This window comes from Megalobrama amblycephala, linkage group LG3 (assembly GCF_018812025.1).
Source record: "Megalobrama amblycephala isolate DHTTF-2021 linkage group LG3, ASM1881202v1, whole genome shotgun sequence".
Lineage (NCBI taxonomy): Eukaryota > Metazoa > Chordata > Actinopteri > Cypriniformes > Xenocyprididae > Megalobrama > Megalobrama amblycephala.
The window spans coordinates 30,666,679-30,687,369 of record NC_063046.1 but is presented as its reverse complement, the minus strand read 5'-3'; the positions used below and the strand labels follow the sequence as shown (position 1 = coordinate 30,687,369).

Here is a 20,691-nt window from a genome sequence, read left to right as displayed (position 1 = left end):
TTTGTATATGTATAGTTTATATAACATTTAATAACTATATATATATATATATATATATATATACATATTTTATAGTGATATATGTGAGTGACTTAAAGATGTCATTGTAGCAGAAGCTCATTGACTTATAATATAACTGTTATAATTTATGACTCTGACAGTATGTGGGTGTATGTGTGCAGTCAGGTGCATAGGTGCTTCTCTTTGTTTGGCTCTTCCATTGCTGTTAGCGCAGATCATCCGTTCACTCTGGCATGCTAGACAGTTAAATGCATGTTTACCGTTCAGATCCTCTGGGACTCCTCCTTAGTGGCTGAGGTTACGGCGCTGATCGCATTAAGGTCCCTCGACATGTTAGAGCGCATGGCTGGGTTACGCTGCACGAGAGCATGCCAGACCATGCGTGCAACTGCTCGCTGCATCGGAGAGACCCAGACCGAGGGAGGATGTTTTTCATAAGTAGCGCTTCCAGCTCTGCCAGGATCTAAAACAACAATGCGGTCTTATAAATTATTCAGTGTGGACACAGAGTGTGTGACAAAACACATGCTGTAAATGAATATTTCAATGCTGGACACGAGCGCATCTGTAGAGGAAAGGCTGCCTGTGTGCGAGTTTGTGTACGCCACAAACTCAGAAACCTAAACCTAGCTGAGTAGCAGCCCAGGAAGTCAGGATGAGGAAAAAAAGCCTCCTAACCTTTAAAGTCGCTGAAAGACAGATGTTTTATTCTTTTGTGGTGACTGAGGGGGAGGGAACACAATAGTTTACCCACAACTATACTCCCTCTTCCTTTGCAGGAGTGCAAACTCTCAAATGTTATATCACGTCGATTGAGATCAGTTTACACCACAAGGGGAAGCAGCGTTTTCAGTTAAACCACTGTACCTGATTACGGCTGTTTCGGGAGGCTACGCCAGCACAGGAACTCGCACGCTTGCAAACACGTGGCTTTATGCGCCTGAGCGCAGCAGAACCGAACCTGAAGCACGTAATGCTAAAGGTGTAGCACAAATACTTTTGGTATCCCAATTTAAGTTACAAAAATATTTACCTTTTCCCTGGAGTAAACAGAATTTAGCTTCACTGCTGTGTTTGTTCTAATGTTTGAAAGTCTGACAAGTATAATATATGATGTTTTTAGAGTTGTTTATCATTTTCCTTTAGGAGTCTTGTGTTTTTTCTCACAGAGAGCTTGAAACTGCTGAGTTTAGATATTGTGAAGTGCATGATTCATACGGCTGTGTGCTGTGCACTTTTTATTTGCCCTTTGAAAGCTCACGGGCCGTTTCCGCGACAAGAAAAGTATCGAGATGGATTAGTATCGTTGACTGAGACCCTACTGACCCTGTAGTTTACTGTCGGACATGCCCTGCCTGCCCATACGCACCTTATGGATGAAATAGGATATACAATTCAGGCTTTTCTGACCTTTGCAGTCTTCAAATGCCAAAACTCACACATAATGTGTGAGTTTTGGCAGTTATTTTTTTTAAAACTTCCTGTTTTTCACATGATTAATGTTTTTTGTTTAATGCGTGTGTGGTGCTGTTCTGATTGTACGTCTCTTTGTTTATCCATAGGCAAATCTGAGAGGCCTCCATTCTCTGGCTATGGGAGAGAGCCAGGCGTCTCTGGATGCCAGGTAAAAACCACAACTTCACTTTTAATAACATATTTTATGTAGTTTATGCTTTTGTGTGAATCTTGCAGGTTTCTCACTTAGCCCCTGATTCATCACAACTACCAAAGTGTTGAAAGTGAACATGCCAAATATTCCAACACATGGCTAATTGGTAGTTAACAAAAAAAGTGTAAAGTGGTACCAAAATCATCTACTAATCTCAAATAACTGGGAAAAGTCATCAAAAATTCTGGAAAAGCCTTTGGTCTAAAGATATGGGAACCTTGTTTATAGTTTCCGGTCAGTTTTTCTCATCAGACAATGTTGAAAGAGTGTTTTGTGGAGTCTGGATGCTTTTAATCTGAATGCTTTTTAATAGCTTTTAATATGACCCAGCTCTGTGATTTAGAGGGAGTGTTTATGAATGTGTTGTGTGTAGGGAGCAGGCCTTCAGCACACAGAAACATGACTTTCAGCACTTCCATTAAAGCAGGGTCACAGAGCCCAGCCCTGCTCCCCTCCCTCAGCCTCACAGATGTTCCAAACAAAGACAGGATTGTGTGAGCACACCACCACGCTCCCGCTCTCCCTCTCTCTTGCCTGTTCATTCTCTCTGACACGGTTGACGTCAGTCAGAGAGTATAATTGGAGACCCCCCACCCTTTACATTTTCCCTCTACATTTTTTAATTGACTGATGCTTGTGCTTTTGCTCTGTTTACATTTTGTTCGCCCCCTCTCCAACCTGTTGTAATGACTACTGGGAAACCAAGATATAAACTCTTTTCTATGCTAGTGCAGTCTTCGATAGATTGTGTTGCTGATTAGATTAGTGCTATACTTGGACTGTAAAAAAAAATCTTGTCGAATTTACAGAAAAAAAAATGGCAGCTGTGGTTGCAAGAATAATTCTGTAAAAATATAGTAAAAATGCAAATATATTTACAGAACAACCTGTACATTTTAAATTGTAAAATAAAAATAAAACAATCAAAAACATTTTAACCAGGTAAATCCAACAGCCCTTTTCTGCTGATTTAGCAAGGTCATACTGCTACTAAAATGTGTTTTTTAACACTGTATACTGGCAACCAGTGTTGGGGGTAACTTGAGTTACATTATCAGATTACTTTTTCAAGTAACTAGTAAAGTAACTCATTACTTTTTCAATTTACTACAAAATATCTAAGTTACTTATCAAAGTCAAATAAGTAATGCAAGTTACTTTTTCACATTTATTGACTGACAGCTCTCCTGTACCCTTGTTGAGAGAAATAAAGTGCAGAGGTGTTGTGTTTGCTGGGTAAACTTGATGGTTATTGTAGTTCTAGAGTAAATCTGAACATGCATTTACTCATCTCACTTGCACAAAAACATTCAGCATTCCTCAAAATAGATATAAAAACAGAGTGACATGCATTTCCTTCAGCCTGGGGCTTATTCATTTCACTTTTGGTGTGAAAGGGCCTTAACATTTGCCAAAAATAGAACTTTTTTGATATTAAAAAACAAACAAGCAAGCCTAGCCCAGGTGAGAAAAAGTAACGCAAAAGTAATGTAATGCATTACTTTTCATAAAAAGTAACTAAGTAAAGCAATTAGTTATTTTTTTAGGCAGTAACGCAATACTGTAATGCGTTACTTTTAAACATAACTTTCCCTAACACTGCTGACAAACACCATAATAAGACGATGGGGGGGGGGGGGGGGAGCTGAGGGAAATGCAAATATATAGAAGGTGCTAGGGCTGCACGATTAATCGCATGCGATTGTTACGTGCATTTTGTCAGTAAAGCTGGTTCCCTGATTACCGCTAAATCGGCATCCATCACCTGCTTTCAAATGGAGCGGCATTTAATAGACAGAGCCGTAGATCACTGACAAGCCACGCATTATTGCGTTCATTATCGAAGGTGATTCATCTGCGATATGAAGGTGATGGCGATTTAGCGGTAATCAGGGAACCAGCTTTACTGACGAAATGCGCGTGACAATCGCATGCGATTAATCGTGCAGCCCTAGAAGGAGCACACAGCATCATGGTAACACACAACACTGAAATAATGCAATAAATATTAGCCGCTTTTCCAACATCCGGCCGAACAGTACTAAGAATGGTACAAAATGGTTCGAGTTAAGCCAGGGACACACTTAATGACTAGCTGAAACTTTTTAAGACTGAGCTCAACACACGAAGACTGTTTCCTTCGACTGAAGCAGATTTAAATACTTACACACGAAATTTAAACACAGACTGAGCGCAACTGGCTCTGACTCGGCGCGTTTGGGCATGATCAGTCGTAAGTAGCAAATTACATTCATAATCGGCCTTACAATCGTTAAGTGTGTCCCCGGCTTTATATTACCACTTGAGCTTGGCAAGGCACAATTTAAGCCCAAAGTATACTTCGGCCACATGACGTAATTTTCGTCATCCGGAGGGCTCATGGACAGCGCGGTTGACCGAGTTCGACACATGCGGCGTACAATTTTTTTCTATACTCTTACCAAACATCGTGTCATCAACGGGACATTCGCTGGGCAGGATCGGAGAAGAAAAATAGTACATCCACCATTGCAACATAGTACCATTGCACGGCCGAAGTATACTTTGGTGCTTAACAAATCATTCACAGCCCGGAATTAGCCAATTGTGCTGGTAGAATGTTTGTAGTGATATCGCCACTTAGGATTGGTCACTTGTCTGTTGTCTGGCTACCGGTTTCTGTATATGCCCAAACGTGCTATTTGAGCAAAGTGAACAGAAGTTAATAATAAAATAAAAAAAGAAATATCTGATCATCCTCCATAATGCATTCACTATTTACATCTCATACCATCTGTAAACTCTTGCGTTACCAAGGCAAAACTGACTCATTCGTATTACATTGCAAGGAGCTCCGTTATCAGCCCCACAGTGTTAAATGAAACCATATCCGTATCGGCTTGGCCGGATCGGCACGGAATGGAGCAGTTAAGCAACAAGAACGACGTTTGGCCAGACGGTGGAAGAACAGCTATTGATTTATCATCATAAGATAAAACAAAATGCACTTAACTGATAACAAAAACTAAGTATAAACATTATTATTAAAATGAAAAAACTCCAAATTTGAAGTGTCACACAGGGAATTCTTGGAAGGTCAGTTTATGCCTTTTCACTATAAATTATAAGATGATTTGTTTTTTTGTTCTTCCAAAAACAGTATTTTAATGTAAAATTATATTAAATGTAAGATTAGATCTGTTACAGTTTTTAATGTAGCATTTTTATAGTCTTTTACAGTTAAAATCACAGTCATTTTTTACAGTGTCTGGTCATTAGCAGAAGGATTTAGTTAGCATGCGGGGTCTTGGATTTAAGATTAGATTTAATACCAGAGGAAGACTCCTCTCCAGCTTAAGTGTGAGGTCAGCGCAGCCCTCGACCTGAATGACCCTTTAATAACCTTGTCCTCTGAGCGCTGCAACCATCTCAGGAGAAGAGAAACACACAAACAAACCTTTTAAAGCACCGTGCGGTTTGCGAGCAGTGAATGGCGCTAGTCAGAACGAATGAAAACACGGCTAGCTCTCTGGCGCGTTCGCTCATTCATAAAAGAGCTTTCTGAAAGGGAATGCCAGTTCAGACATTTTGTGTGGGAACTGGGGAATTTATGCTGGCCTGCAGCTGCACAGATCAGAGCCTGGCAGAGACTCAGTTTGTCTAGTCGCTGAAGAAAAACAGGAAGAGTGAAAAAGCCGTTCGGTTCCTGAGCGAATGTGGGAAGAATGCGGGCTGCAGGGTGGCTGCATTAATATTCTGTACCCCGCGTGTTAATACGGCCACCGCGTCTGCCGTGCACATATAAACAGATGACTATCAGGTGCAGAGATTATCGGAGACGCAGTGTTTTTAATACGCGAATCGGGCGCCTAATAACCCAGTCTGCTTCGAAAATTGAGCAATGCACGTTGCGGAACCTAATAAAAGGCCCTATTTGTACAGCGAGTGCCAAGAATGGAAATATCTGCAGTAGTAATCTATCAAGTGTTTGGCAGTGATGGGAAGCGGTTACAGGATTTTCACAAAACCAAACAGCCTGTCGTTTTATGAGGTTTGTCATCATTTGCAGGCTAAACCTCTCCCTCAGCAAGGTATTATTGCATCATTTGAACCTGATGTGGAACTGTACACCTTTTATTGAGTTAAATATTCAAACTGTCTCAGCCAGCTGTGGCCCCTGTATCTCTGCCTGCCAGGCCTCTCATTGGCTGCTTTCTTTTACTTACAAGTAATTCATCGGAAAAACTCTGGATTTCACATAGGTTTGGGAAGTGAGAACAGCTTATTTAGAGCCATTAACGATTCACGCATGTGCATTATTTCGCTGATGTGGACCAAACACCGTTGTGTACTGCACAACTCGCATACGAACCAGTGTAGATTTCAAAATGAGTGACACATTGTGAACATTGTAGTCAGATTCTCAAACAAATGATGTTGGTGAAACAAAAACAACAAAAAAAAAATGTAGTACAATTCTTGAACAAATGACTTTTACAAGTCGTTTCTTCGCCGTGTCGCTTCATTCCCAAACAAATGACTCTTTTGAACCAGTTTTTTAAGCCGAGTTCAGACTGCACGATTTTCAAAGTAGTCGGGTCACTGTTCTTTTCACACTGCATGACTATCTTGGCCAGCATTCAGTCGCTGCTGTGTTCACACTGCACGATGGATCGGCGACAGAAGGTTTCACACTGCATGACTTTACAATAGGAAGAATCGCCGACAACTCTGTCTGGCACGCAAACTACATTTCACAACCAAACACACGCGAGATGTGACAAGTAAACAACGCAATATCATGCGTGCAAGACCGGAGTTCTCACGTGAGACTGGGATTATTATTAAAAATGGTAGCCCGCAAGAAGCTTGCAATACGAATTGCCTGTGCGCTGATTAGCAGCAAAAACAAGAAAAAGAAAAGAAGAATATGGAGGAGGAAATGGTTGGGGAGACACGAGGAACAAGGATTGTGTGTTCTGCAGCGTGAGTAGTCTATAACTGTATCTTGCTCTCTCATTGGCTGTCGGTCATCGCCGATGTAGTTTTCAGTCAGAACACTTTTCACACAGCAGGATTTTGAATCGCCGACAGGTCCAGATATTTAGCATGCCAAATATCTCACGGGTGTCGGCGACTCGTCTGCGATTCTCTCAGATCGCGTCTTTGCTCATTCACACTGCGTGATTGTCACTCGCATGAACGAGCACTGATTTGCCTGTGATTTCAGGCATTTGTCGCGATTTCTCAAAACCTTTCGGCGAGCCAAAAGCGGGGCTAAAATCGTGCAGTCTGAACTCGGCTTTAGTGAATCAAAACCATTCAGTGCTACCAATATAGTCAGATGCCCAAACAAATGACTCTTAAAGGAATAGTTCACCCAAACAGTAAAATTCTGTCAACATTTACTCACCCTCATTTTATTCCAAACCTGTACGATCTTATTTCTTCTGCAGAACAGAAAAGAATTGAGAAATGTCTGTTTTTTTGCCCATAAAATAGACAAATATATTATTCAAAAAATATCTTATTTTGTGTTTCGCCGTAAAGTATACAATCATAGAGTTTTAATTTTTGGATGAATTATCCCTTTAGGATGTGGTTCTTCATAGTGAATCAGAATCGCACAGCACGAACAGTGTAGTTTGATTCTTAAACAAATGAATAGTTTTTAGTGAATGGCTCTTATGAGCCAATTCTTTTTGTTGAATCAAAACCGGACTGCTTGATCTGTGTCAAAAGTACCAAAAATGTGATGATACCAGCATTTCCCCCTTGCATTTTGAGCACTGTTGAGCGGATTCTTAACCACCTCTGATTGGCCATTGTGTTCACATGCTCAACAGATATGTCTGTGATTGGCTACAATAATCATGGTAGCATCTAGGATCCACTGATAGACACCTGCTTTCAAACGCCCTCGAGTGTATCTGTGTAAGAGCTCGGTGAAGAGCGTAAAAGATGTCTATTTACAATGTGTTTTTGAAGTGTTGATCATTGTAGCCAATCACAGACATATCTGTTGAGCACGTGAACACAATGGTCAATCTGAGGTGGTTAAAAATCCACTCAACGTGCTAGGGGGAAATGCTGGTATTGTCACATTTTTAAAATCTCAGTACCGACTTGGTACCGAAGTCTGCAACACTAGATCAGGAAAGAGGAGCTTCATCAACTGTTAAACAGTTTTTTAAATTATACATCCTAAAATACATCCTTTGCTTTGCAATATCTTTAACAGTACCTCACTGAAGGCTGCACTACTGTTGCAATCTTTAACCTTGTAGCAGCAGGAAATGCCATGATCCAAACATGAGAAATGTGAAAATAGTGAAGCGATAAGAGGCGAGCGGTAGAGAGCTGCATTCAGCGGCACGGTGGCTGTAGGTAAGCTCTCCGCCCGTCCCCTGTGTGGAGGATTATTCTGATTGTTGCGGCAGGATGCGGTTGACAGATGACTGCTATTATCTCCACCAATCTGCCTGACATTTCACTCAGGAAGATGATTGTTCAGATGTGAGCGGGCTCAGAAGCCCCTGTGATTCTGTCAAGTGCTCTTATAATGAACACTACTTCTCAGTATCCGCAAGATTGACCAGACTGTCATGTAAGCTGAGTACTTGTTTTAAAGGCTAAACCACGGTGGGCAGTCATTTTCCTCTCACCCGCTAACACACGGCCAAACACTCATACCCTGGCGGGAAATGAACAGGGCTTTTGTCAGTATATCGCTGTTGTGATCGCTCATACTTAGTATTAGGGATTTGAGCACAGTCCAAACCGTAAGTATTAAAACTCGCTATGTAACTCATCCCAAAATAAACATGAATGATACCTCAAATCAAACGGTTGGTTGACAAGAGGTGTATTATTACTTTTCTCAGCAATCAGACTTAAGATTTTTTACCTGGCATAGACCCAAGACCTATCTAGAAACCTGAATATGACTAAGGGCTTTTTTTTACTTAGCAACTGTTTATCAACGGCCTGGCATTGTTTTTCTTCAGAAAATGTAAATTTCTCATTCATTCTATATTCAATTTAACAAAGATCTCTCTAATCCCCTTTAGTTTCATGGAATCGCCAGTTCTCTGAATGTAATCTTTAAATAGGATTCGACTAATTTCACATCAGTATAATAAACCACAGTAAATCCCCCTTAAATTCACTCTCTCTCGAGTGGTAAATTAGTATTCCATCGGTCTTTCATCTGACCCCGGCGCTTCCCCGTCTTGTTTTTGCATTGCGGCTAAAAGTAAGAAGATAATATTGCTGTGAGGATTTCATATCATTGAATAAAGGCAACACTAGTCAGTCTGTTTTGCCATGTCAATGTCAATGATGCCACCTCCCTGACAGCCTGTCACTTTGGAGAGCTCGTTTTCCCCCTCATTCCTCCTGCAGTAAAGGAGAAACCAACCTGATTTTCACACGATCTGATGGCCCTTGTTTTAATAGGCTAAATTTGAGGAGCAGCAGCTATTTTTAAGCGCTTTCTTCTGTAGCCACGACCGGGGCTTTGATTATGACTTCTATCCGACTTTGATATCGGATATATTTTCTTGTGTACGATGTATTCATATTTAAGAACTGTATAAAACAGAGTGATCCGACAAATAAAAATTACTTATTTAATAAACTATAAATAACATATTTAAAATAAAATAAAAAATAACATATTTTATATATTATAAATTTAAATAATGCTTTAATTAAATATAATTAGTTTATTAATATAATTTGTACTGAAAAGTATTTAGAAGATTACAGATTCATCACTAATTAAAATATGAAACATGATGGCAAATGTATGATCTTTTCAGATATTGTATGATATTTTCAGATATTGGTCCATGAATGAAGCTTTGAGGTTTTTCTGCTCTTTTCTCTCTTTACTGAACACAATTGTGCAGTTATTGATGTGAGAGTGCCAGCAGCTCAGTGAAGTCCAAGGAGAAATCGATCCAATCAGTCTGACCTAGTGATTCCACCACCCCACCCCCCCCACCCCCTCTGCTCACGGTGAACTGCTATTGATCAGGCCTGATCACGGCCCCAGGGCATATCCACACACAGCCAGGGACACATCCTCACTTAAAGGAGCAGCGGGCCCACAAGAGTGAAGGATGAGAGACCCAACAGGGGAGGGGGGTATACGACAGTGGCCGGCTCAAACCTCATTAAACCATCTGTCTGATCTCAGGAACTGTCAGCTACCCTGTAAAAAAACTGTGCCAGCTTAACTTGACAAAACACCCGGTATAGAGCCCATGAAGTTGACAGGGCCACTAGCCTGTCGACGGACAGCCAATTATGTGAGGAGAGAGCAGAGACAGTGGCCCCAAAACCTGCGTCTGATGACCTGGAGATTAGCATAGACTTCAGGTTTGTAAATGGTTTTCCCTGAGGCTATCGCACCCTTGACCAACATCCACTCAGTCACTCGTCCCGCCAAACTGGGTTAAGAGGCCAATTAGAGAAAAAGCCCAATTAGCTTAATCGTCTGCTGAGTTAAAGAGCAGTGTGGGGAGGGGGATGAAAGAGTAACGGAGAATAGAAAGAATCAGGTAACAGGACTCATACTGGGAGACCCAGCATGCATTAGAGCGGCTGTTGACTACTGCAACATTTAACATGACACAAACTAAAATCACAGAAAAGACAACTGGATATATAAATAAAATGTAGAACCATGATTTATATACAGTGTATACATATATATGTTTGTATGTGTGTGTGTGTGTACCGTATATATATATAAAATATATTATTTTTTAAGCTTATAATTATTTATAAATTGGTCAGTGATGTGACGGGTCAAATGCCTTAATAATAATAAAAAACAAAGATATGACATCCAAACTATGTAAGGTAGTACAACTAGATCTCTTTTATTGAATCCAAAACGTTTTAATTATATTTTGCTACATACAGTATAAAGGTATTTTAAAGATTTTGAAGTGTCAAAAGGTCATTTGGTTTAACCATTTAAAGGCCAATACAGCCATTTCAAATATATTTTTTATTCTGGCATAATTTTATAACATCATATATTAACATAGTGCAAAATGGTATTAAAATAATTTGTAGAAGTCATTGCTTTGTTATGAGAAAGAATGTCCGGAAAAATTAATATAAATATAAAGTGAGCATTTTGGAGCAAGTCATGCAGTCAATATCATGTGACAGGATGTGACATCATTCAGACACCTGCAAAGGACCACATGGTCATGAAGCAAAGTAACTAACTCTCTCTTAATTTTCACTTGATCATATGCATGTCCCGAAATATCAGCTCATTCGGTACAACTGCTGTAAAACATGGAAAATGTTGTAATATTTAGTAAAAAACTTGTACTAATTATGAAATGTTTGATTGTCCTTGTTCAAAATGTAACTAGCATTAGTTTGAAAATATAAATGTAAATGTAACAATGCTAGTTATAAATGTAACTAGCATTGTTTGAAAATATCGTCATTCAGTATAACCAAAAGTGTCATTCAGTAAAACCGAAATTTTGTGTAAACCGAATGACTTTTTTGGTGACAAATGTTGTCCATATTGTAAAAAATGACAAAAGCAGTGTTAATTGATTATAAAAACCACATAATCTATTTGTAAACACGTAATGAAACTTCAAAATGAATTATCTCCATTATGTTTTTTTTACACTTTTAAAAGCCTTATTCGTCAATGACCCAAATACAGTTTTGATGCAAGCTAAAATAAAATATACTGTACATTATAATGTTGTGATGCTTAAATTCAGTTGTAGTATGCAAATGATTTTAGTTTTTGTAATTTTATTCAGCTTATTTAACAAAATAGTAGGCATATAGAATTTTAATATCGGCTATTTATGGGTTGTCGGTCATGTGAAAATAATTATCTGCTTGTCTGTATTGGCAGAATTTTAACATTGGTAAATCCTTAATTACTGTGTACTTAATTTTTTTATTTAAAAAACAATCATTCACTTTTTTGTTCATTTACATTAGTTTATATACTGTTAACTTTCAGCCCTGAACTGTCTTCTTTTGTCTTTACAGGCCAGTCTGAGGTCGGACATGGGACTGACGAGCCCAGGGCCTGTCACCACCTCTGGGAAGTCGCCCACTCCGTTCTACTCTTTTACTGGCTCCAATCCACGAAGACGCACCCTTCAGGACTCAGCTTCACTGGGTTAGTGCCCGTCTAATACCCTCAATGAAAAAGCATGACTATAGCATCATTGCTATGTTTTTATAATAAACACCAATGGGCATCAATAGAAATATGCTTTTTTTAAAACCCTGAATTTAAGAATTCCTCGATTTCTGCCACACTAATGTTCTCATATTTGTCTTTGTAAACCTGTAATCAAAGAGACATCTGACTGAGTGCCTCCTCATGCTTGTTTATTCTTTTTTCCCCTCAAACGTCTCAAAGTTGTTTTGTATTCTCTCCACAGATCCTCTGCAAACAAAGAAAGTGCGCAAGCCCCCTCCTGGCCTGCCTACATCTGTGAGTACAGCATCATTTCATCTTCCTGCCATCGCTTTGCTTTAAAAATAGATGCTAGCACACAAGCAGACACAACAGAAGAGTTTAATGAAAGCCGTTGGTACAGCGGCACACGCAGTTTTGTATTTCGTCTTATCAAAGTCGTCTTCTGACATGGTGGCAGCACGTACCTGTGCGTATGTCGAGCGCGTGTACACGGGAGGCCAAACCTGCCTCACAAATCAGCTCTGTTGTGTTTGCGAATCCACCGTTTGGAGCACGGCGGGTGTAGGTGCGCGGTAACGATGGTTGATTGATTTGTGAGGCCGCCCCGTCAGTGCTCACCTCCCTCTCCTCCCCTCTCCCACGGGAACAAGGGCTCAGGGACACGAGCTGTCATGCCGCATCCCCGCCACAGCTCTTTTGATGTTTAATTAGTCATTATGTAGCCAGAACAGGAGGACAGACAGAGATTAATAACGTGGAATTGGGGGAAAATTTCCATGGGCGATAATCCCGGTGGAGCACCAGACATTAGGATTCAGAGGAAGTGTGGAGCGCAGCTTGACTCCGCCTGTGACCCCCGTTCGCCCAACTCCCTCCCACCCTTTCTATATGCATAAATCGCACATTCGAACAGTCATTGTGAGAAAACGGAGGGCAGATATTGAAAGCCTCCTTTTAGATTTGCCCTCCAACCACGGGGCTGGCTGCAGTGAATGGGTGCCGTGGCTTTAGCACAGAGATCCCCTCATGTTAATACAGCAGGATTCGGATTCCTCCTGTAGAACAAAACAAGGCCTTTGAGGGCCGCGTGGCAGCAGGATTAGTCTTCGTGAGCTCTCAATAATCGCACGCAACGCAGGCGAGAAATCAAGCGCGGCTCTTCTACGAGACGTGAATAAAAGTTGCGCGACACACTTTTGTCTTTAAATTTGTGTTTGAATCGTAGCTTGTCTGGAACAGAGTCGCTCCAGTTGATATGGCACTCGGGGGAAACGGGGAGCGAGATACTTTTGAGTACTAATGCAAGAGGAAAAAACAAGGGAAGATCGAAAAAGACAGAGAGGTGGGGTGGTAAGGGGGTTGAGGAAAGATTGGTGGCCTCGTGGGGTACATCTCTTTGTTGTGTAAATGGACATAGAGCTTTTATTTGTCACTACTTAACACATGGCCGCAGGTGCACTTGTGTGACTCATAACTCAAAGCAGCTCAATTCAGCGCAGGGTTGAGCAGTGACTGTGCACGCCGGGAATATAGAACTCTGCTCTTGTAAGAAAGGCTGAATTCTCTTCAAAATCACTCTCGCAACAGATGAACTTGTGTCAGTACTTATGTAACGAAATTGCGAATTGAATTTGTGAATTTTTGAATATTGACATATTTGCAGCTTTTCCATCCCATGTGTTCAAGAGAACAAAATCGTCACTTTTTGGGGAAATTGCCGCAAAATATAAATATAAATTGTAATTACTGTGGAAACCACTATGGCTGTTTAAAGGGTTAGTTCACCCAAAAATGAAAATTCTGTCATTTATTACTCACCCTCATGCCGTTCCACACCCGTAAGACCTTCGTTAATCTTCAGAACACAAATTAAGATATTTTAGTTGAAATCCGATGCCTCCGTGAGGCCTGCATAGGGAGCAATGACATTGGCATAATAAAGGCACAATATGTAAGATTTTTGGATTCGAATATCCAAAAACCACTAGAACAGTGTCATATATTTTGTTGACTTGTGTACCTACATTATCTCAAATGTTTCAAAAAATGTTTAAATCCAGAGAAATAAGCAATTTTTACCAGGACACAGACCCAGTCCGTGCGTCGCCTATCAGTGACATAAAATCTGCATTACCCTCAGTTTCCGGTATTATTTTGTTGAAACCATGGAAACACCAAAGACACTTTAATATATTATGTGTTTTGTTAGACAGGTGAGCAACTGATTGGATGGATACATTCATCGACAGAAAACTAATCATATTATATAGCTCAACACAGTAATTTACAGTGAGCACCATGTTTTACCTTGTCTAATATCGATCTAGCTTATTGCAGTGTGCATTTAGTGTCTCATAGTAGCTGCAGAGCGAATGCAGAGTAGCACTACAACAACTTTCAACACACAAATGTATCTAACATGATAAAACAGTGACGCTTGACTGGAAGAAGCGGAAGCGGCGGCTGCTGCATAATAAAAGTTCTGCTACTCTTGAGACGTGTGTCGCACTCGTCTCTCATTAGCAATCGCTCCAGCGGCCTCGTTCAGCTCCCAAGCCCCGCTCTGCTTCATAGTACAGTAACGTTAATAATCTCATCCATGAACATGATTTCTGCCTGAGTCCCGGCCCGATTCTTTTTTACCGGCTGTAGACGTAAAGACACGAAATTCCGCGAAATCAAGGTGTCATCAAGCAATGGCTTTGTTTTGAATAAGCGACCTCTAGTGGCGAAAATTTACATAGTGTGCCTTTAATTAAAAGGAACGAATTTAGAGTACAAAGGAAAAAAACATATATAAACTGAAGGAATAAAACTTTATTAGTGATTGGTGGCAGACGCCTTATGACCAAAGCCCAAAGTATCCTTCAGTTTTGACCCGAGCACTTAGCATATGAGTACAGCCGTACGCGAAACCTTTCAATATTCTATTTGATAGCGTTCACAAACACAAATGCATTTCATACTTGTCTAGTGTCTTTACTATTTCTCTCCAGAAGTTATAAGCGATAAAAACCCTCACACAAGCACTTTATGCATGGTTAGAAAAATAGTAGTAGTAGTAGTAGTAGTAATCTGAGTGAATTCTTCAATAATATGACTTGAGGTAAAATCATGTGAATGTTTTGATGCGCATGAAGGAATTTACTGTGATTTTTATGTGCTTTTATGCAATATCTCACTAAATTTGATATAAACCCAGTTATTGTACATATAACACAGTCACTTGACTTTTTTATGTAAATAAGGCATTTATTATTGTTAATGTATTATTGTTGTAGTTTCTTGTGCACTGTGGAAATTGTATTCTCATGTTTCCATCCAGCAAGTATAATGCAATATCCCAAAATTTGTGTAAAAAAAAATGGATGGATGGAAACCCGTTTAGTGTGGACCGGCATTTGGTGACAATCGTCACAATTGATCGAGAGATGTTGAAGGGCTAGACGTAAATATGGGTGCTGGTAGCGGCACAGGTGCACCTGCAGAGCCACGTAGGGTTGCTGGGGCAGCTGTGTGTGTGTGCGCACATGCAGTCTGCAGGGTACCTGTACAGTGGGCTTGCAGCTGCAGATGCCTCTGAAAGCTTTTGCTTGTGTAAGCAGACGAGCCCCACTAGAGGCCCGTAGAGCTGCTTGATAAACAAAATGAACACAATGCTTCCCATCATCAGATCCTCTGTGGGGAATACAACCCCCAACTCACCTAAAAATACTTTAACTATTTACCTCTTACCAGCTCATCACTTTTTTTAAATGCAACACGACTGATGGATCGGCATAGTTTACGTATGGATTGTAAATATTTATGGAATAACATCCGCTCCATTTTAGAGCAGCGAGGGCATGCTTTACGACATAAAGCCCCAAATAAGACATGGCAGCAGATTGAGGACGTACAAATATTTAGAACCGTGTTTGATTTGTGTACTTGCTTGAAGCCGAGGGAACCTTGTTAACCCTTGAACTGCGGGAAATGGTTTAAAGAAAGATAGCGGATGTTTATTATTCAGCCTTTAAACACTTAAAGATTAGGCATAAGTAGGTCTGTAAGGTTTTGTGGACTAAGAAAAAATCAGTTTAATTTTTTTTTATTAAAAAATCTCGATTGCAGTTTAAAATGAGATTTGGCAAAAAAGTCATATTGTAATTTATTTAATAATAATTATTATTATTATGATTTTTATTACATATACATATATACATTACTATTATAATAATAATATTTCACTGTAAAATAAAAAAATCAAGCATATAATAAAACGAATAGTAATTTTATTTTACTGTACAGCTAGAAAAATTACAATACTAAAATTTTCTTCTTGGTTCATTCATTTTCAAATATTAAACTATGAAACTTTATTTTGGCTGAAAAACACTTATCATGGGCTATTTGCGTATAAATGAACAAATTGCCACGTTTCACTGTAAAATGTGCAGTGTACATCAGTGTTATTTTAGTATCTTTGAAATACTATTATACTGTTTTTTAATATTTCAAATTAGATTTAATTTTATGTATTCGGTTTTAATTTTAGCTAATAGACCCTTTTCACATTTCCGGGTTTCTCAGAAGCGGATGTTGTCATAGTTGGGTAAAATTTTATGGCGGTGAATGAGAGGATACATTAAATATATTTTTTGTGTTCCCATGTTCTCAAATAGCAAAAGAAAAACTCAACAACAGTGTTTTCACAACTTTCCAAAAAATTGATAACAGCAGTCAGAAGAGAGAAAGATGTCAACTTTACCATCACTCCCATAGGCGCTGTATTAGAAACACCCTCACAGCAGCGTTAACTAGTTTTTTGTAATTTGATGAAAAGGTAATACAGTACTAAGTATAGTCTTATAAATGTACATACATATTTAAAAAAAAAAAAAAAAAAGAAAATCTAAAAAACTTTGCAAGATTTACGATGCTGATGACCGTTGAAAAGCTTCATCACAGTCTGTGAAAAGGGTCCATTGTTGTCTGTCATTTTTTTGTCATTTTTAAATGATTTTAGTTTTAGTTATTTTAGTCAAGTTTAGTAACTTGAACAAAATGATAATTAGAAATTTTATTTTTGCAAATAGCTAAAATAAAATAAGTTTAAGTTTCATTTAATGTTGATTGTATTTTAAATAATGAAAATGTTTTTATGGTTTTGTTAATAATAACCCTGTTGTATATATTTATTTAAAGTCCCCCTGTAGTCAATAATTTTATCCCTTAAAACTCATCTTTGATCACCAAAATTACATCTTAATGCATTAAAATAGCTTGAATGTAACTCTACACCCTTGCCTCATTTAATATACACGGATCTATGAATATGCTAATTAGCCCCTACTCCACTCGCTCACGCCAGCTCAGAGATCCACTCGGTCAACTTCCTGAGGTAAACGCTGCACAATGGTATCGCTCTTTTCAACATCGGACACATAACAGTAATTAATATGATTAGCCATTTGCTTTACTACGTTATCAAACAGCTAATAATGTGTTGCTAATGTCACACAAACCATGTTCCCGTTCATCATCTTAGAGTCAGACAGCAGCCTTCTAACAATCAGTATCCTTACAAACACTTTGAACAACTCAGAACGTCAGCGGAGAAAGGCATATAGTTCATCATAACATACACCCGCTATATTGCTAAATCTACCCGTTTTTTCATATCAACAGAAAAACATACCGGGATAACCTTCTTTTGAGACTCCCTTGCGCGGTCAGTTAATGATATGCTAAAGCCCGCCGGCACGTTGACGTTATTGGTTACAAGGTAGTTTCAAGGAGAAAATACTCAGTAATGGTGCTGACTTATGAATTTGCACGTCTTAAAGCATGCTAAAAAAAACAGATATAAACAACATTAAAACTTGATTTGCACCACAGGGGGCCTTTAATTAAATCACACTAATACATTTCGGTTTTATTTCAATTAATCGTTCAACCCATAGACATTGTGTGAGTGCGATTCTTACCAGTTTTACCATATGATGTCTGGCTAACTAGTTGTTTTATTGGCTGCTAGTGTTTTTAGGAATCTCTACAAGCAGATGAAGGTGGGGTGCTCGGCTCGCCGTTAAGAGCGTGGCAGACGCGTGTTCTGCAGTTTGCATGTGCGTCTGGCGCAGCAGCAGCAGCAGCTATGCTTTCAGGCAGCTGTGTGGGCACCTGTGCTGAAGGACCCCAGCCCTCCTGACAGCCGTTCTTGTACTGAGGGAGAAAAAGAGTCAGAGGCGGATGGACGGCCCCATGACTTTGGGCGAGTAACTACATCTTGTGGGAGATTTATACTTGGCTGAGAGCCTGGAGCTGCAGCCTATGTGTGTAAATAGCCAGGCTTTTTTTAAACACCCTTGTCACGGGCACGACTGTTTGATGTGACAATCGCCTGCACTGGGGCGCCGATGTTCAGCCCAGAAGAGATGATCGGAGGAGAGAGAGAGAGAGAGGAAAAGAGGCAAGGAGAGAAAGCAGCAGGGAGTGTTTGCTTTCCTTCGGGGCCTTTTGCATGCGAGAACGCTGGCTGTGAATGACAAAAAAGATTGTCATTTGCTCTTGACAGATCACTCAGGCACCCTTGCTTGGGCAGAAGTTGCACTTAGCGAGGAAACGAGCACCAGGAGAGAAGTGAGAAGAAGGTTATGATCCACTGTGGCGACAAGGACACGAGACTAGCGCCCAAAGCTTGAAGGATGTCAGCTTGACTAGTGCTTCTCCATTCAGAAGATGCATCCTGCATTTTTGACTAGACAGCCATCTACAGGCCAAGCAAGCTAAAACAGGTCACCGATGCCACAGTGAGCTTTTGTGTGTGTAGTTCTTCTGGGTTGCTTCCACCTCCTTTTTTTTTTTTATTTTTTGCCTACTCTCTTTGAACCCCCTGCCTCTAATGCAAGGTCATAACCTGGCAGTGAAGACCCTGTGTAGTCGGACATGCCTTGGGATAAAAGGCCCCACTAAGCCCTATAAAGAATAACAGTACAGTTTGATGTAGGTCTTTCATGTGGCCACTGCTCTTTGTTCTGGAGAAAATCTCTGTTCTCTTTTTCTTTGTGTTTCCTCAGCGCTGGGTGTTTATAGTCTCATATCTCTGTTTTAAAGAGCGTATTCTACAGCTAGAGGCATAGAATAAAAGGTCTATTTGGTTTGATTTCTCTGAGCTTTCAGTCTTGTGCTCTCATTCTCTCAGGTCATTCTGTATTCTCCCATGACCCACACGTTCAGACGGTATCCTGTAACCTGTAGCTTTTAATAGCTCTCTTGATCTTCAGACATTCTACTTCCTCACAAACTTATCTTATATTTAGACTCATTATGTCCCACTTGTAACCATGTGTCTGTCTGAGGTTTGTCTTCTAGGCCATCAGGTCATAATCCTGCCACCAGAGGGCAGTGCGCTGGGTCAGTGTGTGTGTGTGTGTGTGTGTGTGTGTGTGTGCGTGTGTCTGTATTTAGTAAGCTGTTCTTTAGGAACAAAATTGACTGGAAGAAATTAATTACATTTGAAAAAAACCTCTTTATGTATGTATTAGATAAAATGAATAAATTAATAAAAATAAATATTTGTAAAAAAATAAAATTGTTTTATTTTTTAACCATAAAAATCCAAAAAAAAAAGTATCTTGTAGCGGTTTATATTTGGAGAAAGGTTTTCATGATAAAATTTAAGTAGTGAAATTTCACAATACTTGTCACTAGTTTCACTACTACAGCAAAAATGAATATGCTATTGAACACACTTTTTTATTTTAAAGATTTTATTTTAAATTTAAATGACATAACAGTATTTGATTGATCAGTTTAAAAATTTGTTTGATTATGAATTTTTGATTGTTGTTTGTTTGATTATTAATATAATTAATATCAGTTCAATATCAGTTCAATATAGGATGCATTAACGCTGCATGTTTAGCACAGATCCAATATTTTTACATTTTTGGTTTTGATTTTAGTATTTATTTAATCCATTAACTTATGTTACATTTATACCTCATAAATACATGCAGTTTGATATTTTGCTATCATTACATTTTAATTTTAGTACAAAATTAGTCATAATTGTAGTCATTTTAATTAAACAGTAACTTAGGTGTCTATAGTAGGCCTATGTCATTTAAATAGGTTGGTAACCGTGTGTGTGTGTGTGTGTGTGTGTGTGTGTGTGTGTGTGTGTGTGTGTGTGTGTGTGTGTGTGTGACTGCTTGTGTCTGAAAGGATATGAGCTCATCAGATAAGTGATTAGATAGATGCTCCTGGTTTATGTCTGATGCTGAACAGAGACATGCCCACCTCTTTATCAGTTTAGGACGAGGCAACGAGTTTCTTTATCTGTTTAGGCTGCTGAAAGTTACCTCAGACTTCAGAGCCATAAAACAAGAAGCCCACAGACAGCAGAGACATGTGCGCCTTTCAACTACAGTTGGAGTACAAGAATACATCATGAAAATATGTTAGACGCGCATTCAGATTTCAGATTTCCGTAAAAACATTTTGTTTGTATTTTGCATGAACGCACATCCTCACAGCCGTGGTCACTTTAAGAGCGTGCTCTGTCAACAGTCAGAGCTGATTATCTTAAGATGTGATGTGTGTAAAGCACAGCTAATCTAAGCCGCACTGGCTTGATTTACCTGGCTGGACTGCAGCCGGCACGTGAGCCCCAGACACGCTGGTTGTAGGTCAGCAGACAGCAGATGTCACATGTAGAGAAGGTGTCACTGTGGGCTGTGGCTGTAGGTGCAAGGCAGGTAAGTGGGTGAGCCGCTTTCGTGTCACTTGATGTATTGTAATTGGATGAAGACCTGTTGCTCAACTAATA

The 20,691-nt window shown here is 39.5% G+C and overlaps 1 protein-coding gene across 10 annotated transcripts in view; it reads left to right on the top strand.

The window, feature by feature from the left end:
* Positions 1-20,691, top strand: part of tcf12 (transcription factor 12) — a 144,763-nt gene that overhangs the window by 94,639 nt on the left and 29,433 nt on the right. For all 10 annotated transcript variants that reach the window (XM_048185070.1, XM_048185072.1, XM_048185076.1 and 7 more), the window contains 3 exons: positions 1,584-1,645; positions 11,720-11,852; positions 12,121-12,173. In XM_048185070.1, the coding sequence (XP_048041027.1) occupies positions 1,584-1,645; positions 11,720-11,852; positions 12,121-12,173 (248 nt within the window). The remainder of the gene's footprint in view (positions 1-1,583; positions 1,646-11,719; positions 11,853-12,120; positions 12,174-20,691) is intronic.